Raw genomic sequence first — 22080 nt, forward strand, 5'->3', positions numbered from 1 at the left:
TGTGTGAAAAGCATCCTATATCAACTAGATTAGGATACAGCACCTTAACTGTTCTCATAGCAACACCGTTAGATGCTGCTCGATCTCTCATGGTTGCTAAGAGGTTATCAGTACCAATACTGTACTGTGTAGACAAAGTGTGTATAAGCTCTCGAGCAATTTCTTCTCCTTTGAGGCTCTTCGACAACAGCTGCACTTTGATAAGACGCTGTTCAATGTTCCACTCACAAGTAACAAAACGCACTACCATAGCAAGAGCTTCACCCAATCGACTAGTGCCATCAAATATTACTGAAACATCTTGTTCAGAAATCTCACCTTGTATTCTACTTTTCTCTTGCTTCAAAACTACTGGGATCAAATCCGACATGTGGTGCCTGTCAGTAAGACGATATCCAGTTTCTTCAAGCAGTTTTCTGAAGTGCTGTAGTTTGCTCAACGGAACTGCAGCTCTGAGAAAAGATTCTACCACTTTAACACGGTGTACTTGTTGTTCCATTGGCAGTGTTTCCCCTCTAGGGTGTACTTCACTGTTATGTTGCTGTATTGCTTCAGCAATGGTTTTTTCTCTTTTATTCTTGGTGTTTAATGCATCCTTACCATTCTTATGTTTGACAGATCGAATATGATTCTTTACACTGCTCTTTTTCAGATTAACTTCCTCCCTGCAAGCATTGCAAAATAGTTTCCCACTAGATACACACAGGTGTTCGCCTTTGAATTCATCAATCCGCTGTTTTGGCTTAATGCTAGCTGCAGCTTTACGTTGGTTTGTACTCTTACAAGAACGTTTACCAGCTGGAGGATTGTTTGTGGTAATCACTCGTTTCCTCGCCAAAGTAGATGGCTGTGGGCACTTCAGCACATCCAAGAGTGACTGGGCTCTCTTCTGTGTGGTACTTATATCGCTTTCACTTGCGTTCTCAGTCTCTTCCCTCTGGTGTGTTTGTAGCAAAGTACAGCTGCTACTCGATGCCAATTCACCGCAAACGTCGCTACTGCTGTCATGTATCTCAACGTCACTTGATTCGCTGACATCAGAGTCAGAGGATAAATCTATTTCTCTAACTACATCCATTTAAGAGCAGTTAACAGTACTGAACTTCACAATTAGCACTCAAATTAGTACGAAAATTAGCACCGCGCTTAATTCCAGATAATTATTTTTGATGGAGCTTTAGTTACAACAGGGAAACAATGCAAGACAACAAGCAGAGAGTCAGAGACATAGCGTTTTTGGACTTTACTAAACCCAAAGGTATGCTGTAACGTTTTCTAGTATAAACTGTTGAAAATTTTCCCTATTATGCTCGCATTATGCTCAAAGCTGGCCCATTATGCCGGCATTATGCTCGATGCTTTGGCATGCCTATTATGCCTAAAATTATGCCGGCATAATCGGCGCATGCCTAGTTTGGTGATGCTGTAAGCGGATCTTGTTGAATGGATGTTGTGACGTAAACAGTGCACTTACGTAACACGTAAAACGTCATCCAATAAACATTCCAGAGCTCAAACTTTTTGTACACAGTTTCACCAGACCCTCTTTTTAGGGTCGGGCGCCGCGAGACTATCCACACACACAAAATCAAACTTACGATTTTACCAGAAATGGATTGCTGGTCTAATACACTATCATATTTCACACTGTGCTTCCTTCAGCACTGGCAAGTCTGGTTTCTGTAGCAGCTTTCTTCCGACCCTGTCAAAGCCACGAGTGTGAGATTGGCACCATTAAATGGCCATGGCTTTGTGATAATGGTGTGTAGTGAGCTGGGACTTCACAGAGAGCTCGCCAATAGTGTTTTCAGTCAATTTGGAGTAATTTGAGGGCCATGGAGAGCCCAAACTTGGCCTCTGGATTCCAATCGTCTTCTTGCTTCATTTTATATGCCTATATTAAGACCACCGTCCACCCTCACCCTCCCACCCTATTACTGCCACCTGTGATATTATTTCCCGCTCGGAAAAAGCTGCTCAAAACAGGGCAAATTTTGGGTATCAGAAATGTATACACCCACTCAGTGATAGCTAGTGAACAGATGAACAATTGGTGCAAATTTAGTTTGCACAGCTGTAGGCACTGGGAAGTTATTACACAATGATTCCTTAAAATCGCCATATCTCCTAACGAAGCTTTGTGCGTCGAAGCCTTGTTTTGTCAAATTCAGTCACAGATATAGATCAGCTACAACAATAGAACAATATGAAGCCTTTACAACAAACCATAATACATTAGGAAACTATACAGCTACAACCACACATTAAAAACCACATAATATAACATACAACTACAACCACACATTACTACGTCTCCCCTTCTGGGATAAATAAAACTAAAACATACAAAAATTAACAAACCAGTTCAAATCAGTCTGCTAGAAATAAATCGATCTGGTGGTTTAGACACTCTGCCACTTCTAGTACGAGTGTGTGCTGAATCTTCTTGGTTGTTACTGTTGGTGGGTAAATCATTGTTAGTTGGAATGGTTTCAGCTCTGGGTGGTAACTCTGATGATGAGTTACTTGGAGTTGAAATGATATGTCTGCAATTTCATCGAAACTGTCCATTGGGGGTTTGAACTGTATAAGACCATGGACTAGATTCTTCGACTACTGTTCCGCTAGACTCACGATCTGGCAACCACACTGTTTCACCTGGTAGTAGTGGTTCTAAGTTTCTTGCTCTGTGTCGACAATTGTAATTGGCTTTCTGTTTATTTCTCATATCATCCTCCTTGCTTTGTAAAGTTCTCTTGTTTGGTAACTTTGGTTGGAGAGTTTGTGAGATAGTAGGTAAAGTAGTTCTGAGTTTTCGACCCATTAACAATTCAGCTGGACTATATCCATTTTGCAAAGGAGTTGAACAGTATGTTAGTAGTGCCAATAGTGGATCATCATTTTTAGACAGTAGAGTTTTGATAGTTCGCACTGCTCGTTCTGCTTCTCCATTGGTCTGTGGATAGTTGGGACTACTGGTGACTTGATCAAAACCATAATCCTTGGAAAAGTTGGAAAACTCTTGTGAAGAGAATTGTGGACCATTGTCTGACATTAAGCTCTCTGGAATACCATGACGAGCAAAGACAGTTTTAAGCTTGTGAATAACACTTGCAGAGCTAGTACTTCTGAGGGAACACACTTCAATGTATCATGAATAGTAATCAACTACTAAAACATCTGTGGTTTTCTTCCACTCAAACAGATCAGTGGCCACCTTTTGCCAGGGATATTCTGGAAATGGAGTTGGTTTCAATGGCTCTGTGTTTTGCTGCTTGTGCTTACAGCAAATCAGGCATTTGGAGATCATGACTTCTATGTATTTGTTGATGCCAGGCCACCAAACAGATTGACGTGCTCTCTCACGGCACTTAGATATTCCCTGATGTCTGCAATGCAACTTCCCCAAAATTTCTGGCTGCAGTGATTGAGGAATAACAATTCGGTCACCTCTGAGTAGTAGGCCATTGCACACAGAAAGTTCAGCTGCTGTAAGGCTTAGCACAACTTGCAATATGGCTGCGATGTGGCCAATTATCATGGCAGTATTTGATTAGTGTTTTCCATGTGTCATCTTCTTGCTGTCTAGCCATAATCTCTTTCAGTCTGTGTTCAGAAGCTGGTAACTGTTGCACAGTGAGATTGATATAAGCTTCTACTTCTTGTTAAAACTCTTCATCATCAGTAACTCTTGATGAAACTGGTGCCCTTGAGAGTGTATCTGCCACTATGAGGTCTTTGCCAGGTACATGTGATACAGTGAAGTTAAAACGCATCAGACAAAGACGAAAGCATTGAACACGAACAGGAAGTTCATCTAAGCCTTTGGAGGTGAACAACGGCACAAGGGGTTTATGATCAGTCTGTATGTGAAAAGAAAGACCAATTAAGTAATCTCTAAGCCTTTCACATGCCCATGTCACTGCCAAAACCTTCTTTTCGATCTGGGCATAACGCTGTTCTGTTGGAGTCATAGATCTTGAAATGTAGGCAACTGGCCTCCACTCGCCTGATGGTTGCTGTTGAGTCAACACCACCCCCAGGCCAAATGAGGACGCATCTGCACTTACACAGGTTTTCCTGCAAGGATCAAACAAGGTAAGTACACAGTTTGAACTCACCAGACTTTGCAGCTGTTTGAATACCTCTTGTTGTGTACTCCCCCAAGTCCACTGATTTTTAGTACTCAGTAGATCACGAACAGGTTTAGTGTTCTCTACCAAATTTGGTGTGGACTTGCTTAGTTGGTTGATCATCCCTAGAAATCTACGTAACTCAGAAATGTTTTTAGATTCTTTCATCTGTTTTATGGCTTTGACTTTGCTAGGGTCAGCATGGATGCCTTGTGTATCAACCAACTGTCCCAGGAATCTGATTTCTTTGCAGGAAAACTCACATTTGGCTGGATTGAGTGTACTGCCTGCAGCAGCAACTTTTTGTAAAACAAGTCAAGTGTTTGTCATGTTCTTCCTGGGTTTTGCCATACACTAAAATGTCGTCAATAAGGCAAACAACACCTTCTAGGCCTTTTAAAATATGTGACATATGTCTCTGAAAGTGTTCAGGAGCAGAAGTAATCCGGCGATTGAAACAATATCTACCATAAGGACAGTGTTGGGCAAGTTACTTTGTAAAAGTAACTAGTTACATATTACATATTACTTGCAACAGAACTATTTAGTTACAGTTACATATTACCCATAAAATAAAGTAACTAATAATATTACATATTATATTACTTTGTGTCCACAGCCTTAAGCTGTCACGTGTGAAACTACCACCTTATCACGTGACATGATTGCGTTGTTGGACAATGTGCAAATCTTGGTTATAAGTAAGAAGCTAGTGAATAAACTTCATTCAGTAGGCCTCGTTACTTCGTTGTGGTTAGGCGTTACTCAGAGGATTACTAATGAGATTAGTAACTTCGTTACTTTTAGTAATAATATTACGTCATATTAGACTCGTTACAGTAATTATATTACTTAGGTAACGTGTTACGTTTGTAAGTAAAGTATCTTGCGTTATATTACCTGTTTTCATAGCGTATTTCGTTATATTACTTTGTTACCACAAAAGTAATAATATTACGTAACGCGTTACGCGTTACTCCCAACACTGCATAAGGAGTTATGAAAGTCATCAACAGTGCTGATTCTTTGGTCAGTTCAATTTTCCAGAAGCCTGAATTTGCATCCAGTTTTGAAAATATGGTAACTCCCCCCAACTGAGCTAGAGTTTGCTCAACAGATGGTAGTATGTGTCGCTCATGTCGCACACTCTGGTTTAGTTTGGTGAGGTCTACACAAATCCTGACTCTCCTATCAGGTTTGGGGACAACTACCATACCTGCACACCAGTCGGTTGGTTCTGAGACTCGAGAGATGATTCCCATCTTCTCCATTCGTTGTAGTTCAGTTTTGACTTTCTCCATGAGAGGTATAGCTACTCTATGAGGTACTGTGAGAGCAAACAGAGTAGCATCAGGTCTGAGATCAATGTGGTAAGCTCCTTTCATACAGCCTAAGCCTGTGAAAAGATGAGGAAATTTGGAAACAAAAACTGTTTTACTTGACAACACTTCATCAACACGAATTAGTAGCCCTAAGGACTCAATTGCAGGTCTTCCTAGAAGTGCTTTCTGTAGCTCTCTGACAACATAGATTTGCTCTTGTGTTTTGGATTGATCCTTCTGTAAAGTGGCTAGAAACTTGCCCAATACTTGTAGGGAGTGTTTGCTTGGGCCATGAGTATTCTGTCTGAGGAGCTCAAAGGTCCATCTCTAGACTTGTTGTAAACATGTTCTGGTACAACTGTAACATCTGCTCCAGTGTCAATTTTAATAGTTCTGTCTGACTACTGTTCAGACCAAGTACAACAGTTCATGGTTGGCTTCCTCCATGTACAACAGAAACTTCTGAAGAAACTGTATCAAGGAAAGATAGTTCTCCAGTGCTTAAGGTAACATTGGAGTTATTGCCTGAAATGTCATCCACAGCCTTAGATCGGCACACTGACTTAAAGTGTCCTTTCTTAGAGCAACGGTGACAGGTAGTATCTCTGGCTGAACATTGCTGTCGTGGATGCATTGGCAATTGTCCACAGTGAGAACAGTTGTAATTGTTCGGTGCCTTACTATGAAACTTGCTGAGAGGTTTCTGCACTGGTAGTTTGTCGCTATATCTGCCAAACTGTTTGTGGACTTTGTAGCCCCGCCCCTTCTTCGGGTGCCTACATTTTTGCAGAACATCAATGGCGTCATCAGAGGACTTAGCCACACCCCTTACTGTGGCTTGCTGCGATTTTACAGCTTCGCTCTGGCGAACAGCATTAACGGCTTTCTGTAAATTGAATTTGGGATCCATTTGTAGCTTCTCTGATAGACTCAGTAGTGTCTCTGATTCCCACAACAAAACCATTACGAATTAGTTTGTCGTGTAGTGTACCTAACCCACAGTGTTCTGCTAGTCCATACAAGGAAGTAATAAAAGAGTCTGCTGATTCTCCTTCTTCTTGTATGCGAGAGTTAAATTTAGCTCTCTCAAAAATAACATTTCGGCGAGCAATAAAATGATCCTGGAAACGAGTAACAACAGTGTCATACTTTTTCTGATCCTCGATCAGTCGACAAATTGAAGGATTGAAAAATGTCATCTGCTTTGGAGCCCATTGTATAGATCAATGTATTGATTTGACTTTCTTCTGACTTCTCTGCAAGTCCTGAAGCATGTTTAAACCGCTCGAAACGTTTACTGATGCTGCATGTTACAAAATACAATGTAAAATCATAAGATGTGTGTAATGAGTTCAGTGATTGCAACATTTGCTGAGTGTGATGAGCTAGTTGCTGAATTAGGGTTAATGGTTCAGTGAACTGCTGAGTGAACTGGGTCAATCACTGGCCGCTACAATTGAATCAGGAAGCCATTTAGAAATCTGAACTATCTTGAAACTTCAGTTGCTTCTAGCTGCAAGTTTGTGCATGTAATGAGAACAGGGCCGCCCAGAGAAATTAAGGGGCCCAGGGCAAAGAGTTAAAGTGGGGCCCCAGAGGCAAGGAGGTTTCCGTTCTGAATCACAACTTGACCCAAGCTGTAAGTTGAAGACCCAAAAAAAAGGTTATTACCTGCTCACAATGACAATAGCTACCCCTCACCAACCATATCTCCTTAGGCCACTCCAAATAAATTCTCTGTTTCCCGTCCACCGGCCGCATCTGATTACTGTCCAGCTCTAAAAACTCCATTATTCCGTATTCTTCCATTATTTTCTGGTTATTCTTGTATACTGACAGGCTTACTTGAAACAGTGTCAGCTCACAAGTCAGCAGTGCTATCAAGTCAGCACAAACTCCACGTTTGTGTTATTTTTGCAACTAAAGAAGGAAGGTACAAGCTTAAACATGCTTTTATGTGGTTGTGCCAGGCAAATAATGGCTTGAAAAGCTGCCAATCTTATAATGAAATAATGGAAATGGACTGCCCGCCCGCATGCATATATGCCTGAGTCCAGGACGGGAAACAGAAAATTTATTTGGAGTGGCCTTATCTATAAGTTTGCTACACTGCTCCTCTGTAGAATACTATTACAGTGGCGTAGCTACCATTGAGGCAACCAAGGCAGCTGCCTCGGTAAAAATGCTCAACAACAGCCTGAGTTTTGGCACCCCAGATTTTCCACTCAACTGAACACTACCAGACAGCATTCTGTACTTCAGTAGCTGAAAAGTGGTCCAGCACCATGTAAGGCACCATGTCACCATAGGCTCCACTGCTCCAGCCCTGCTTAGTACTAGAGCCATAGATTCTATTTGTGTGGCTTGAATTTGTAAAAGATCGAGATAATTATTCTAATAGAGCAGTCAGCGTAATATATTCTAATAGAGCATTCAATACAGATTATGGCCACTGTTCTCATTACACTGCTTGTAATGCTTGATCATTTACATTTTATTTCAATTGTCTTTACATTACCTTTCAAAAGTTTCAATGAGTAAACTGCATGGCATTACATTGAGCTAATTGATCACGCATATTGTAGTTAATTAATTTTATGTTAGTGTAATTTAGATGAGTGTCCTCTGGTGGTATCAACAGCTTTGTATTGCCGATACCAATCTGTTCCAATACATTGGTATTGACTAGGGCTCTTAGTTTCAATTAATTTATAAATCAATTAGCCATCAATTATCAAAACAACTAGAAAATAATTTCAGGGGAGGCAAAACAGGTCTTTCAAAATTATGGGCAGGAGGAAGGGGGGGAGGGGAGAATTTAAATGATGTTGGGGCACTTTTTCAACTGACATGTAGATCATAGCCTACGAGTACAATACAAATATAAATACACTCTAATTGCTTGTAAAATTGCATAGCCATTAGACATAGAGATGTACTGTCATAGCGTGTGAAGCAAACATGTATGGTGAGATGTATAACACAATGGGACTGAGGTATTGACTGGAAAAGTGCAGAAGAATGAAAACTGATCAAAATTTTTACCACCTTATCAACACCTCACATGCTACAGGGTGATATCACAACTTGTCTATTGGAAGTGTATCATATCTCTTGCAGCACGGGAAAAGAGTGGGTGTGCTAGAATATTATGTGTGGCTACTGTGTATATCAGCAGAAAATCTGGTAGTGCTTATGCCTAGAGTTTCTATACAATTTTAATGTAGTAGGTACTGTACAATGGCTACTCTTTTACTATTGGTTTCTAAAGGTAGGTCCCCATGCTCCAAATAATGTACTATTATGTTTCATAATACATGACCTAAGCATGGAAGTGCAATATTTTTTATTTGAGAATGATAACTACTGTACTTATAACAGGTCAAGTTAAATTTTTATGTGTAGGCCATCAAAACTGTTGAAAGACATCTCAAGATAGTTAAGGAGGAGTATGACTATTACATGAAACAATGCAAGGACAGCAGAACCAAAATACTACAACTTTGACATAGCCCAGCAAGTAGGAACCCGCCGATTATGCTCATAATTTTACCTATTATGCTATGCTGCACTGCTCAAAAATTTACCTATTATGCTTAAATTTATGCTCAATGCTTACCTATTATGCTCAAATTATGCCCAATTATTTATGCCTCAGTTACCATGCTCTGCTAATAATTTCCAGTTTATGGATAAATTATAGTGGCTGAAACACAAACTTACTTGTAAAATGCATATCACAGAAAAGATCGATATACTCTAATAGAACAGTCAGCTATGTGATTGTTCTATTAGAGTTACTGACTGCTCTATTATAGTATATCGATCTTTCTGTGAGGGTTATAAGCAAGAATTCATACTGTTACAAAATATTCTACCTATTATGCTAGCATTATGCTCAATGCTTTCAGGCACCTATTATGCTCATAATTATGCCAGCATAATTGGCGGGTCCCTACCAGCAAGTAAGGAAAACTTAATGCCATCATATCTATGCTGAATTCGGAAGACAAATTTGGACAGGCATGTTCCATTACAATGTTTTTCATTTTTAAGGTTTGTCTTATGTCTTATGCATGTAAATGGTGACATCACTTAGTCTCACATGGCCAGACCACTTTTCACCTTCACAGTGCATATCGATTGAGTTCCTACTCTGAAAAAAAGGTCTGGGGAAACTCAATGTAAAAAATAAGTGGCATCACTCAAATTTGAGTGCCACCGATCAAATTGCTTCATGCCAAATAGAGGATAATATTGATGCCAACCAATATGAATAATTCTATGTGTTTGTCACTTGTTTACAATGAAATACATTGTTCCGGAGTTCTTAAATTGATTGTCCGAGAACTAGAATATAGCCAGTGACTTCCATATGCCAACAAACCGCCGTGGTTCAGCGGCTGTACCAGAGTAGAATTTGCTTTCTGGCACAAGAGAAGTGTTAAGTTGAACAAGATGTTGAAGAACAAGATGCTGAAGAACAAGATGATAATAGGCATTAAGTTGAAGAACAAGATGCTTTACAGGCTTTTAAGTCTTTCACAGGCTCTTCACCTTCTTAGTATTCTTCACATATTTACAATCGATAATAAGTATATGTTGGTGTGAGGTCACTGATTACATTCCAGTGTGCATCTTACTGCATTGAGTTTTCCCACACCTTTAAAGTTGGCCACTAAGAGACTAGGTCTGCAAATACAGTGTACTACAAGGCACACTGAATACACTTACGAAGATAATGGCATGTGTGGAAATCTATACCACTGTTTGTATTGCGCCTTGCAGTACATGGTAGTGAAGCAACCCCAACCTGCATGGAACTGCACCCTAAACATTAAGCTACAAGAGCTGGCTTTGAAAACACTCAGAAGATGAATATTGAATGTTTGTGGGCTCAGTTGTGGGTGTTTGTGGGTTCAGCTATCATCTCCTAAATTAAGTGGCCTTTGTAGGGTCGGGATTGATCGACACGCTTGAGTATGTGTGTGTGTGTGTGTGTGTGTGTGTGTGCGTGTGCAGGTGACAAGCTATTTGCTGTTGTTGGGTTATTATGCGTTGCCTAACAAAAATATATATATATCCCTTTACAATTCTGGGCTGGAGATGATAGCTAGGCAAGTCAGCATTTAATTAAAGAAAATAAAGCACTCTGTTATTATCTTTCATTCCATTGTTTAGGTTAACTGACAGTTACAAGGGCTCTATAATTTGGGATTTCCTATAGGGCTGCAGTACAGTTGCTAATGAATCTGTTAACACTGGTGCAGTCAAAGGTTAGCTTTGACATTATGGGCTTAACCATGTGGGTTTTTTCTTTTGTCATCTTTCTGGTCAGCAAATGTATAATTATACCAACATCAAATGGCTTAGATCAGCCTGCGCTAACACACTCACAAGTACACTATATGTAAAAATCAGGGGAATCATGCCTTAAGTTGGTAATGACACTTCAGGCTGCTCTTATCAATGTCACTGGGCTAACTGAGGTCGCCTACTGGCTACCTGAAAATGGACAGCTACCACCTAAAAGATAATACGCCCATGTCCAGCAGTGTGCATTTCAAGCTGCATCATAAAATTATGAACAGACCTGTTAAGTAGCTATAGTTTAATTGTCTGCTGTCAAACCGTTTTCAATACCAGAGAAACTGGCCATGGAATAAGCATGGTTATTCCATGAATTTCTGAATGACCCACAGAATGTGCAATGGAAATCATGACAGTTTCATGGCATGGCCCATGGCAATTGCTATGAAATGCCCATGAAAAAAATGTTTATATAAAACCATGAAAATTCCATTCTACGGGATAAGTAAAATTTTCATGGCCCATTTACACTGTTGGTTTAGAAATTCATGAAATACCCATGCATATCCATGTCTTTGGTAGCTTTGATATTGTATAAAACACACACACACACACACACACACACACACACACACACACAAATCAAAAAAAAATCAAAAAAATAGCAAAGCCTTTGGCTGCCATGTTGCCACAATCATGCCTACCCAGTGACTAGCAATGGGACACCTGTGTGCTACTCAGGCACTAGAGACGGCGCTGGAAAATCTTCCTGGGGTATGTCTAGTAACCCACAGAAAGCTGTACCATGCCTCACAGGTGAGGGTGTGAGCACACAAAGTCCCACCTGAGCCTTCACCTGTTATGTGAGACATGGACAGTTGGCATTTGCTTCCCCAGTAAACACCATGCAGGTACCCATTGATGTTACAGCTGCTGCTTGCCCAGTTGACACCAGGTCACAAGGCTCCTATTTAACAGCTGGGTATACTGGAGCAATGTGAGTAAAGCTTCTTGCTCAAGGAAGCAACAACATCACCAAAATAATTGGGCCTTACCCGGCATTGAAACTGAAACCTTTTGATTACTAGGCCAACGCTCTAGTCCATTTCAGGTAGTCAGTCGGCGACCTAAGACAACATTGATAAGAGCAGCCTGAAGTGTCATTACAAACTTAAGGCATGATTCCCCTGGTTCTTACATATAGTGTACTTGTGAGTGTGTTAGTGCAAGCTGATCTAAGCCATTTGATCAGGGGCGGATCCAGAGTTTGGAAAGAGGGGGGGCACCTTTCTGAAAAACAGTTGAAGACCAATAAACTTGCTGAAAACCAGTTGAAGACCAAAAAAAAAAAAAAAAGGTCACGACAATAATAGCTAGTTATCCTTACCAACTATATCACGTCTGTTATATAAAATAAAATCCTATTTATAGCTTCATAGGTAAGCTACACTGCCTCATGAACATTGTGACTGCTTTATTAGAGTAATTGACTGCTCTATTAGAGTATCTCGATCTTGTATGCAATTTCTTGAAGGGGGGGGGGGGGCATTTGCACCAAATGCCCCATCCTGGATCCGCCATTGTTGATGTTGGTATAATTATATATTTGCTGACCAGAAAGATGACAAAAGAAAAAACCCACATGGTTAAGCCCATAATGTCAAAGCAAACCTTTGACTGCACCATTGTTAACAGATTTGTTACCAACTGTACTGCAGCCCTATAGGAAATCACAAATTATAGAGCCCTTATAACTGTCAGTTAACCTAAACAATGGAATGAAAGTAAACAATGCAATGGTCAGATCTTTACTAAACACTAACCTAGTTATAATCTCCAATCCTGAATTGTGCAATTAAGAATTCTATAATTTGGGATTTCCTATGGGGCTGCAGTACAGTTGCTAATGAACCTGTTAAGACTGGTACAGTCTCAAAGGTTATAGCTTTCACATTACAGACTTACATGTGGTTAAGTTTTTTTTCACTAGACATAAGACTGCATGCACACACACACAAGAGGTAAACAGCACTAGGGAATCATTTCATACAAGTAGTGATGATGATTTTATGTGTTTATATGTGTAACTGCATATTTGAGGTCAGTCAGATTCTGCGGTGGCTATCTGAAAGACAGATGAAAGTTTTATGTGTTGTCTATCTTTCGCTGTAGATATACAACCATTTCATAATGATGTTAACATAGATCATCACTGATGGACAATGTGTTAAAAAAAATTTACACAAAGAGAAAAAGAGAAGGTGAATGATGATGACTAATTAAGAAAAATAATGTTTAATTTATTTTCTTTTTTTGTTTGCAATCTGTAGACCCATGTTGGATTCAAGGTTTATCACCAATAATGAGAGTATATCATCACTTGGTGAGTCTAATAATATGGGTGGAGTTATGGCTTTGAATTTATAGCATAATGCCAGGCAAACTTGTTTAATTGTTTTCTCATCCTGACCCATGCACATCACTTTTACCTGGCCTCCTCAAATGCTGATATTAGTCTTGTGTCCATGTATCGTGCTCAGATGCTGGCTTTCACTTTACAGCACAAGAAATGTCCCTAGCAGCTCAGTAAAAGAGTATAGTGTGAATATCACTTTTAAGAAGGCATTAGTTAACCTTTAATTTACAGTTACAGATAGATTGTTATTGCTGTGGTTTGGAGCATTTTCTTTCAAAATGAATAACAAAAATTGACCTCCCGCCAGCATCCAAATTCCATATTTTGCGGATGAAAAAAATGATCAAGTTTGCCTAGCTTAAGTACTAAGCAGATTCAGGGACAACCCCAGACACTTATAACTCTAAATTTTTATGTTCAGTAATTCTTATGCATAACTATAGCATCTTGTCGCATTTGGTTGGTGATGTATTCTGAACAGTTTTGACATAATATTATGCTTATGCTTATATATCTTTTGGATAAGAAATACTCACAACTTTGTTTACCATGCATGTAATGGGAACATTTAGGGTGATAAAGGGGATATAAGCTAATTGTATGATGGTAAGAGATGACTGTTTTATAACAGTTTAGATTGTTCTAATACAGTATCTTGATATTGTTAATATCACTTTAAGGACATGGCTGAAAAAGTGGGCACTCCTTGTACCCCAGTGGCGATTCTAGACCTGACCTACAGGGGGGCCCAGTAGGGAACAACATAACTATTGTTGTTTGGCTATAGAATTTTCAAGGGGGTCTGGGGGTGCAACCCCCAGAAGCTGCAGGATTTTTGCAATTTAAAGGCTTGAAAACAGCCTAAAATTTGTTCTAAAAACATGAAAAATGCTAAAAATAACATTGCCAATCTATACAGCAACTTTTCCCCAAGATTTTTTAAAAGTTATTTTTTAACAGGGGGGGCCTTGGCCCCCCCTTAGAATCGCCTATGTTGTACCCTCTTCGATTTTTAAGCCCACTAGCTACCAAGTTGCTTTTGTTAACTAGCTAATGTTTGCCCACTACCAAGTTGCTTTTGTTAACTAGCTAGCTAATGTTTTTAACATTTATGAATAGCACTGAAGGGAAGGTCGCATTTATTAATATTTCATTTATTTCAGTATCAAGGCTGTACAGCACTATGTGCTATCTTATATTGCTACCAATAACGTTTAGCTAGCACATATAAAGGTAGGCAAGAAATTGACACATTAGGCCACACCAAGTCAAACCTTAGTTTCTGGTCACCCGCCCGCATGGTAAACCTGAAACCCTAGTTTATGAGGACTATTATTAATATTACAGGTGCTTAAGTGCACGTGACCCAGCAAGACACTTATTTTTTACTGCAAAAGATCGATATACTCTAATAGAGCATTCAGGGATTCCAATAGAGCAGTCACACTACTCTTAACTCTAATATTAGGTATATATTAGGTATATATGCCACACTAATAAAATGTTTCTAACTATAGCTAGTTTTGTCCTTGATTATATAGCTGTTCAGATTATAACTGTTACTAAAGCTTCTGTAACCAAAGTAATTTCAGTAGCATTAACTACTAGTCCATGCAGATGGGCCATAGCTTTAACTTTATAATTCAAATGTAGTCCTCTAATGATTAGTCTAATTCCTTATCACTGAACACTACAGGGGTATGGAAAGCCGGCAACATTCGGTGAGCTTAAACTTAAACTTTTCCATAACTAAAATTAGATTGGCAAGTAGAAACCCTTACAGTTTAAACATTCCCAGATGATCACTAAAAAACAGTAGTCTGGAGCACTCAATGACTCAAAACTTTGACAGTTACTTTTCTCAAGGTTACTGAATAGAAGGCTGGAAACACATAGCTAGTGGGCTAAGACTTTACATTTGAATGAAGAATTTCTGATGTGAAAATAGAAGTTAAATTTCATTGTGTATCATGATCATTTGAACAACTTAGCTATAAGTCATAGTAATACTTTCCTGACATAGCTAATGAGACATTTATTTCACTTGGAAAGTATAAGTAGCTACATGAGCAAAACATTTCCTATAGTATATTCTAAATAAATAAATAAATATATACTTAAATGCTATACATCAGTGTATAGCTAGCCATGATCCATCAACAACTTTCCTAGTGCATTTTTTGCCGAAGCACAACTACTTATGTTGTTGGTTAAGTATAAAATCAACATGAATTTGCTAAATTGAGCAAATAATAATACCATACAGTATATTGTCACAGTAGAGTCTATAGTCCTGAAGTCCTGATCATCCGCCCGCCCGCATCCATTTGTAGGCTTGGGAGTGACCAGAAACTAAGGTATGACTTGGAGTGGCCTTAGTTACTTGTCTGAATTCAGTTGTTACCACATGTAAAACCCTTAAACCCGCAGAAAACTTTTCGGAAATGCGTGTTTACACAATATGGGCATACATGGCAACACTAGGTGGGGTAAATTAATTCTTACAGCCTACAAATACACGGCATAGATTAAAAGTGTGTTTACTGGGCTACTTGGAGAAGGTTAAATAAACACTGTAACTACAGTGGCTTACTTGATATGAAGTGGTGAACGACGAGTCACATCTCCGTGTTCCAAAATTTTTGCCACGTGTTTAATTTCGATTGTGGGTTTACTCACGTGAGTCATATATGGCTGATGCAGAATTTCACGAAGAGTTGAATGAAAGCTGTTGCAAAGCGATAGGATCAGCTACCATCGAGTTATCGACCATTTTATAAAGGTATGTAAAGGTTTTGCGTGTTTTCTTACAGAAAAGTTATTTTCACGGCTGGTTTTGACTTCACCATTTGTGACCGGGTCTGCGAAAACAGGGCATGTGGGCACAAACTACACCCTGTCACACTACAGATCATATCTCACTATTGGAACAGAATATTTGAAATCTGTAACTTGCATCATAAAAGCCAACTAAATTCTTACTAAGAGCTGAAAATTGCATTTCCATAGCATAATGGTATAAAGTGTTATGAGTGATGGAAGTTTGAAAAAGTAGGCAAAAATCATGTGCCCACATGCCCTATTTTCGCAGGCTCAGTCACATTTAGCGTTAGGGTAAAATTCTGGGTATCATTTTGATCCTTGCTACATCACGAGTAGAATGACATAAATTGCATAACCATAGAATGGATGCTTCGAAAGTTACAGTGCTTTGTGCAAAGCATGCGTATTTATTAAGTGTAAATCCAGTTTTCTGGATTATGAGGGTTTAAGGGTTAAGTAGGTATCTAACCACTTATCTCGTATATATAAGTTATCTACACCATGCAAGATCTACAGTTCATAATAGCAATAAGCTTGCAATAATGTCTGGGAAATGCTTGCTAGATGAAATGGAAGCATTTATAAGGGAGAAAATAGAAAAGGAGAGATGGACCGACAAAAGACTTAGTCTTCACTTACAGCACAGGTTTCCTGGCAAGAGAGGACGGAGCGTTTCCTCTTTGGATCGGTTTGCAGCAGTGTTCTTTTTCATTTATTACTGCATTAGCTAGTCAATATACGGTATGGCATGACTAAATCAGTAGCTAGCTAAGCATGCTAGCTATATGGCTCCACTGCCTGCTATATGGAATGCCAGCAACTAGTGCTGGTGTTCTGATCGGCTAATAAAGCTTATAGTTACAATCACAGTCGATTTGAGAGAAAACCATCATTACATGAGAAAAATAAAAAGTATGTGTGACCTCGGACTGCATGCGACCACAAAGTAGGCTGCTTTAGCTAAAGTCAGTATTCGAGTCGGGAAGCTTGCACCAGCTTGCAGCAGTGCAAAGTGATAATGTAACACCATAAAACCATTGTTTATCTCTAAGAGAGGGATCTAAAGAGTGAAAACGAGCCCCCTTCACTCCATTTTCTTTGAAGATCGAGATACTCTAATTGAACAGTCAATTATACTCTATTCAGGGGCGGCGGATCCAAGGGGAGGGGGAGGCTAAGGGGTTATGCCCCCACCTTTGCTTTATCAACTTGTAGTTGCCCCTTATAGCCCTAGATTCTGTATATACATCGTTTTTGACACAAAGCATGTGATGCTTTTAATATTAGAGGTCATAAGTTATAGCACATATAGTTATGATATTGCTCTATTAAAAAAAAAATCATGCTGAAACCACTCTCAAATTCACTTTAGAGAGCCTAATTTCCAAAATTGTCATGACCATATGACTATGCATTGATGAACATGATCTCTTAATATCTGCATAATAACCATTCAGCATCACAAAAATTATTTCTCAGTCACCTGTACATGTGTTGTTATGTCTGTAACCAGTTCCAGCCCCCCATTTGGAAAAATCCTATATCCACCCCTGATATTTATTTATTATTACTGTACATGGAAGCACCCAGTGCTGGTTAGCTACAAACATTTACATAGTTACAAAGATTATACATGTAACAAAACAGTCATGCACATCACATTATCATTATCAACACATATGAAATGGATATTAGCTATTGAAATAATTAATACAAAATATGTAACTCAGGATGAATTTCTAGACCAGATACTGTAGGTGGTACAAAACTAGCTAAGTGTGAACTTATGCATGCTAGTCTGCAGTACATTGAGCATGGAATATAAATAAACTTATAGCTACCATGATCATGCAAATACTTGGATACATACATCTGACACATACTCGATCAATTGAAGTAAGAACTCAAACTAAGTTGAGTTTTGTACAACAAGGTTTATCAGCAGCCAGCTTTTTTTTGTTGCAGACCCTTCCTTCCCATGTGACAAAAATCCTGGAGTTACAAAGCCTTCAGATGAAATAATATATTATTAACAATGAGTCAGGCATTATTTTTACATAGTTTGAATTAAATCAAGTGGTCAAAGTGAAATTACACACTCAAACTTGTTGATCCTGGTGGCGAGTACTGTTCAATAGTGACTAGACAGGTATGATTTTTGCTGGTCACACGGAATGATCACATTTCTATCTCTGTTAGCTAAGGCTCACCGAACATTATGACCATGAAGAACATCTAGCTATGCATGTATACAAATATACTTGTTAAATGTGGTTGCACGTATAGCTATCATTGATATGTGTGCCACATGCCTTTTAAACCAAAGTAGGATGCATATGGCAAGGTTTGCAAGTGAGTACATGATGGCGAGAGTAATGTAGACTCTATAAAGACAATCTATTATAAGACTAAAAAAGAGTCAGATTGAAAAATGTAGGTAGCCATATTGGGACCGACAAACAGCTTTAAATTCTTCCGACCATGAATCTCATTGCCACTTCACTTAATGATTGGATTAATGTATAGATCATAAGATGACATAATGCATTAGTTAATATATACGTATACAGTCAGCTAGTTATTTCATTCTGTAGATTTTGTCGTGAAAGAGACATACACAAGACAAGCAGGCTCACAAAAGCTGAATTAGATAGGATTGTAACCACTGCTGTCAGTGAGGTGAGTTAACTCTTTCCATTGTGTCAATTTATCTTTTGACATTCATTGACATTAATACATATAAATGTGTTATACATTTAAATATATCATAGTGTGCAAACCCAGCAATATGTAGTACTGGAATTAGTTGAATTTAATTTTAAAATATCATGAGCCTTTACACATGGCAAGGTTGCTCAACAGGTAGTTAGCTAGTATGTACAGTAATATGTAATTGGATTGGATAAGTGATAAAGTGATATTATCTATCTTAACATGAAAAAAAATACAACAAATAATATTACATTGTTTAGTTTATTTCATTGTTAGTATTATCAGATTTGTCTAACATTTGAAAACCAGGTGGGTCCAGTGTATGGACGTCGAACATTGACTAGGGTATTGGCATCCGCAGGACTCAAAGCTGGAGAGAAGAGAGTAGGGGAGTCTCTGAGGCTTGTTTCGTCTCTGTACTCTCAAGCCTGCAGACACTCTGTTGCTTGGATGACAAACCCTGGAACCTACCATGCAGATTATTTTGGTCAGAAACTGCACATCAACCAAAACGAGAAGAACGTGATGTTCAGAGTAACGCACATATGTGCACTTGATGGATTTAGCTGTAAAATTGTGGCATTTACTACTATGCCAATCAAAACAACTACACTGTTTACGAGACAGTGTATATACAGGTATTACGTTACGCACTACAAGTATAATACGTGCTATATGTACTGTACATACTACCATCTCATGTATATGTACAAGTGTCTGTTTATTATTGTTTAGACAGATCATCTGCCACTATGGAATGTGGGATCAACTCAGGGTTGATCAGGGGAAGTAGTGGTATCTAATGCTGTACATGCAGGAACAGCTGGCAGAATATAGAAGAAACCCTTCTGCACCACCTCATTTGCAAACATCCTCAACCCAGGTGAGATTTTATGACGTGATGAAATAACATTAACCTTCTGATAGTAAAATTAACAATGTCAGCAACTAGCTAAAGTAGATATTTCAATTGGATACACATACAGGATAAATAACTTTGATACATTTTAAAGATTGGATAAAATATTAGCATTGATGCAAAATTAAATTTTAATTAACAAGCAGTACATACACACTATTATGCTATACAGTGTACTTGTTAGCATTGGATAACGTGTTGACTTTTGTATAATAGAATCATGTGGTTGAAAGGATCCGGGTTGAAGTCAATGGAAGGGTAAGCTATTCGATTAAGGCCATCCTAATTGAATGCAAGAAAACCACGATTTTAACTTGGAACATCATCATGACGATGTCAAATTTTGTGTCTCCTGGTATAGCATCCAAGTTAGCCAAGTAGGGATGAAAAAGTTTGTGGCTGCCTGGAATGAGCATCGAATCCGAGGTATATCAACAAAAATTAATGCACAGTGTTTATGCATAACTGTCACTAAATCTTATAAGTTATATCATCATTTCTTTTTGTACAGGCAGGGGTATTCCAAACATGCTGATGGCTCAAAACAATCAGACAAAACCTATTGACAACTCGTGGTCCCAGCAGCCGACGAAGCTGGCAGACAATATGAAGAGAATGGAGGCACTGTTCGGTGAGTTCGGACAAGATCCATTGGCAGAATGGGAGGATTTGGTGACTACTAGGATGGAGACATTTACTGAACAATCGCCAAGCTTTGAAGATATTTTTCACAGCTTAGTGAACAATAACAAAACAATGTTTCGTGATGGACTTTTATGTGTATTGCTATAACCATGTAGCTTAAAGCACAACTGTAAGAATCTTGTACATGTATGTTACTTTTTTCACTGAATCTAGTTTATCTGCAGTATTATACATGCGTAATTGGTGTAATCTTGTATATCTTTAAAATTCCAATAATAGTGGAGTCATCCAGCAGTGGTATTGTGACCAATGTTTGAAATTTCTACATTTTGGTTTTAAATATTGTGATTCTCAAATGTGACATCATGATACTTTGTTAAATAAGTGATGTCAGTAATATGATACATAATATAATGGTCTAATTCAATGTCGGTCCATCAATCTGACTCATTTGATGATCCAGATTCAATGTCAACATCAAAATTGATTCAGATGCAGCTTCAGATTTTTAGACTCGAACTCTGTACTGGTCTAATAGTCATAGTGACAGTAACCCTGTTGGATTGGTGGGACTGGAAGCAAATTTGAGAGGGCACATTTTGTGTGGCTCACTGGTGTCTGACCCGTATGAGATGGGCATCTCCTTAAATCAGAATGTCACTGCATGCAGACCATAAAGATGGCACATAAGATATTATGCTTGATAATGATATGATAGGCATCAAAAGCAAAAAGGCTAATGGGTCAAAGTTTTCTTCTTTTGTCTTTTACACCTGGTAGCACGAGTTAGAATAAGAGAGGATTTTTTTGTGTCAACATAAATGCAGAGGATGACAGTGTACGTACTTAAGGTCATTTAAATGATATGCATGATACATCTATCAAACTATTAAAGGATAGCACTGCCACCTTTACTGTAATCAGGGGGACCTTTAGTTTTTACTCTAATCAGGGGTCGAGATATCCATTTTGATGTTATTTTTATATGGATGTATGTATACTAAAGATGTGTCAACCATCAAGTAGCTAGAATGGTCAATGGTTGTCTGTGTAGATCACCTCACATGCATTGATTGATAGTGATGTGTCAACCATCAAGTAGCTAGAATAGTCAGTAGTTGTCTGTGTAGACCACCTCACATGCAATGATCGACTGTGATGTGTCAACCATCAAATAGCTAGAATGGTCAATGGTTGTCTGTGTAGACCACCTCACATGCAATGATTGATGGTGATGTGTCAACCATCAAGTAGCTAGAATAGTCAGTGTAGACCACCTCATATGCAATGATCAATGGTGATGTGTCAACTATCAAGTAGCTATAGAATAGTCAGTGGTTGTGTGTGTAGACCACCTCACATGCAATGATTGATGGTGATGTGTCAACTATCAAGTAGTTAGAATAGTCAGTGGTTGTGTGTGTAGACCACCTCACAGGCAATGATCGATGGTGATGTGTCAACTATCAAGTAACTAGAATGGTCAATGGTTTTCTGTGTAGACCACCTCACATGCAATGATCGATGGTGATGTGTCAACTATCAAGTAGCTAGAATAGTCAGGGGTTGTGTGTGTAGACCACTTCACAGGCAATGATCGATGGTGATGTGTCAACTATCAAGTAGCTAGAATAGTCAGTGGTTGTGTGTGTAGACCACCTCACATGCAATGATCGATGGTGATGTGTCAACCATCAAGTAGCTAGAATAGTCAATAATCGTATGTTTGAAAATCATCTCACAATGTAATGTTTGATGATGAAGAGTCAACCATCAAGTAGCTAGAATAGTCAGTAGTTG

The 22080-nt window shown here is 38.7% G+C and overlaps 1 protein-coding gene across 2 annotated transcripts; it reads left to right on the plus strand.

The window, feature by feature from the left end:
• Window positions 1–1149: 1149 nt before the first annotated feature.
• On the plus strand, window positions 1150–20581 carry LOC136249071 (uncharacterized). Of its 2 annotated transcripts, XM_066040973.1 has the most exons (9): window positions 1150–1258; window positions 12938–13026; window positions 13096–13148; window positions 18599–18683; window positions 19026–19354; window positions 19452–19599; window positions 19852–19893; window positions 19997–20061; window positions 20147–20581. In XM_066040973.1, exons 7-9 carry the CDS (start codon window positions 19856–19858, stop codon window positions 20425–20427), a joined length of 384 nt encoding a protein of 127 aa, XP_065897045.1. In that variant the 5' UTR covers window positions 1150–1258; window positions 12938–13026; window positions 13096–13148; window positions 18599–18683; window positions 19026–19354; window positions 19452–19599; window positions 19852–19855; the 3' UTR covers window positions 20428–20581. The 2 variants fall into 2 exon arrangements, 1 of the variants encoding a protein (XP_065897045.1); XR_010698028.1 differs by lacking the exons at window positions 1150–1258; window positions 12938–13026; window positions 13096–13148 and adding an exon at window positions 15909–15963 and having other exon boundaries at window positions 19852–20061.
• Window positions 20582–22080: the final 1499 nt, after the last annotated feature.

This window comes from Dysidea avara, chromosome 3, assembly GCF_963678975.1.
Source record: "Dysidea avara chromosome 3, odDysAvar1.4, whole genome shotgun sequence".
In the NCBI taxonomy this organism is placed as follows: domain Eukaryota; kingdom Metazoa; phylum Porifera; class Demospongiae; order Dictyoceratida; family Dysideidae; genus Dysidea; species Dysidea avara.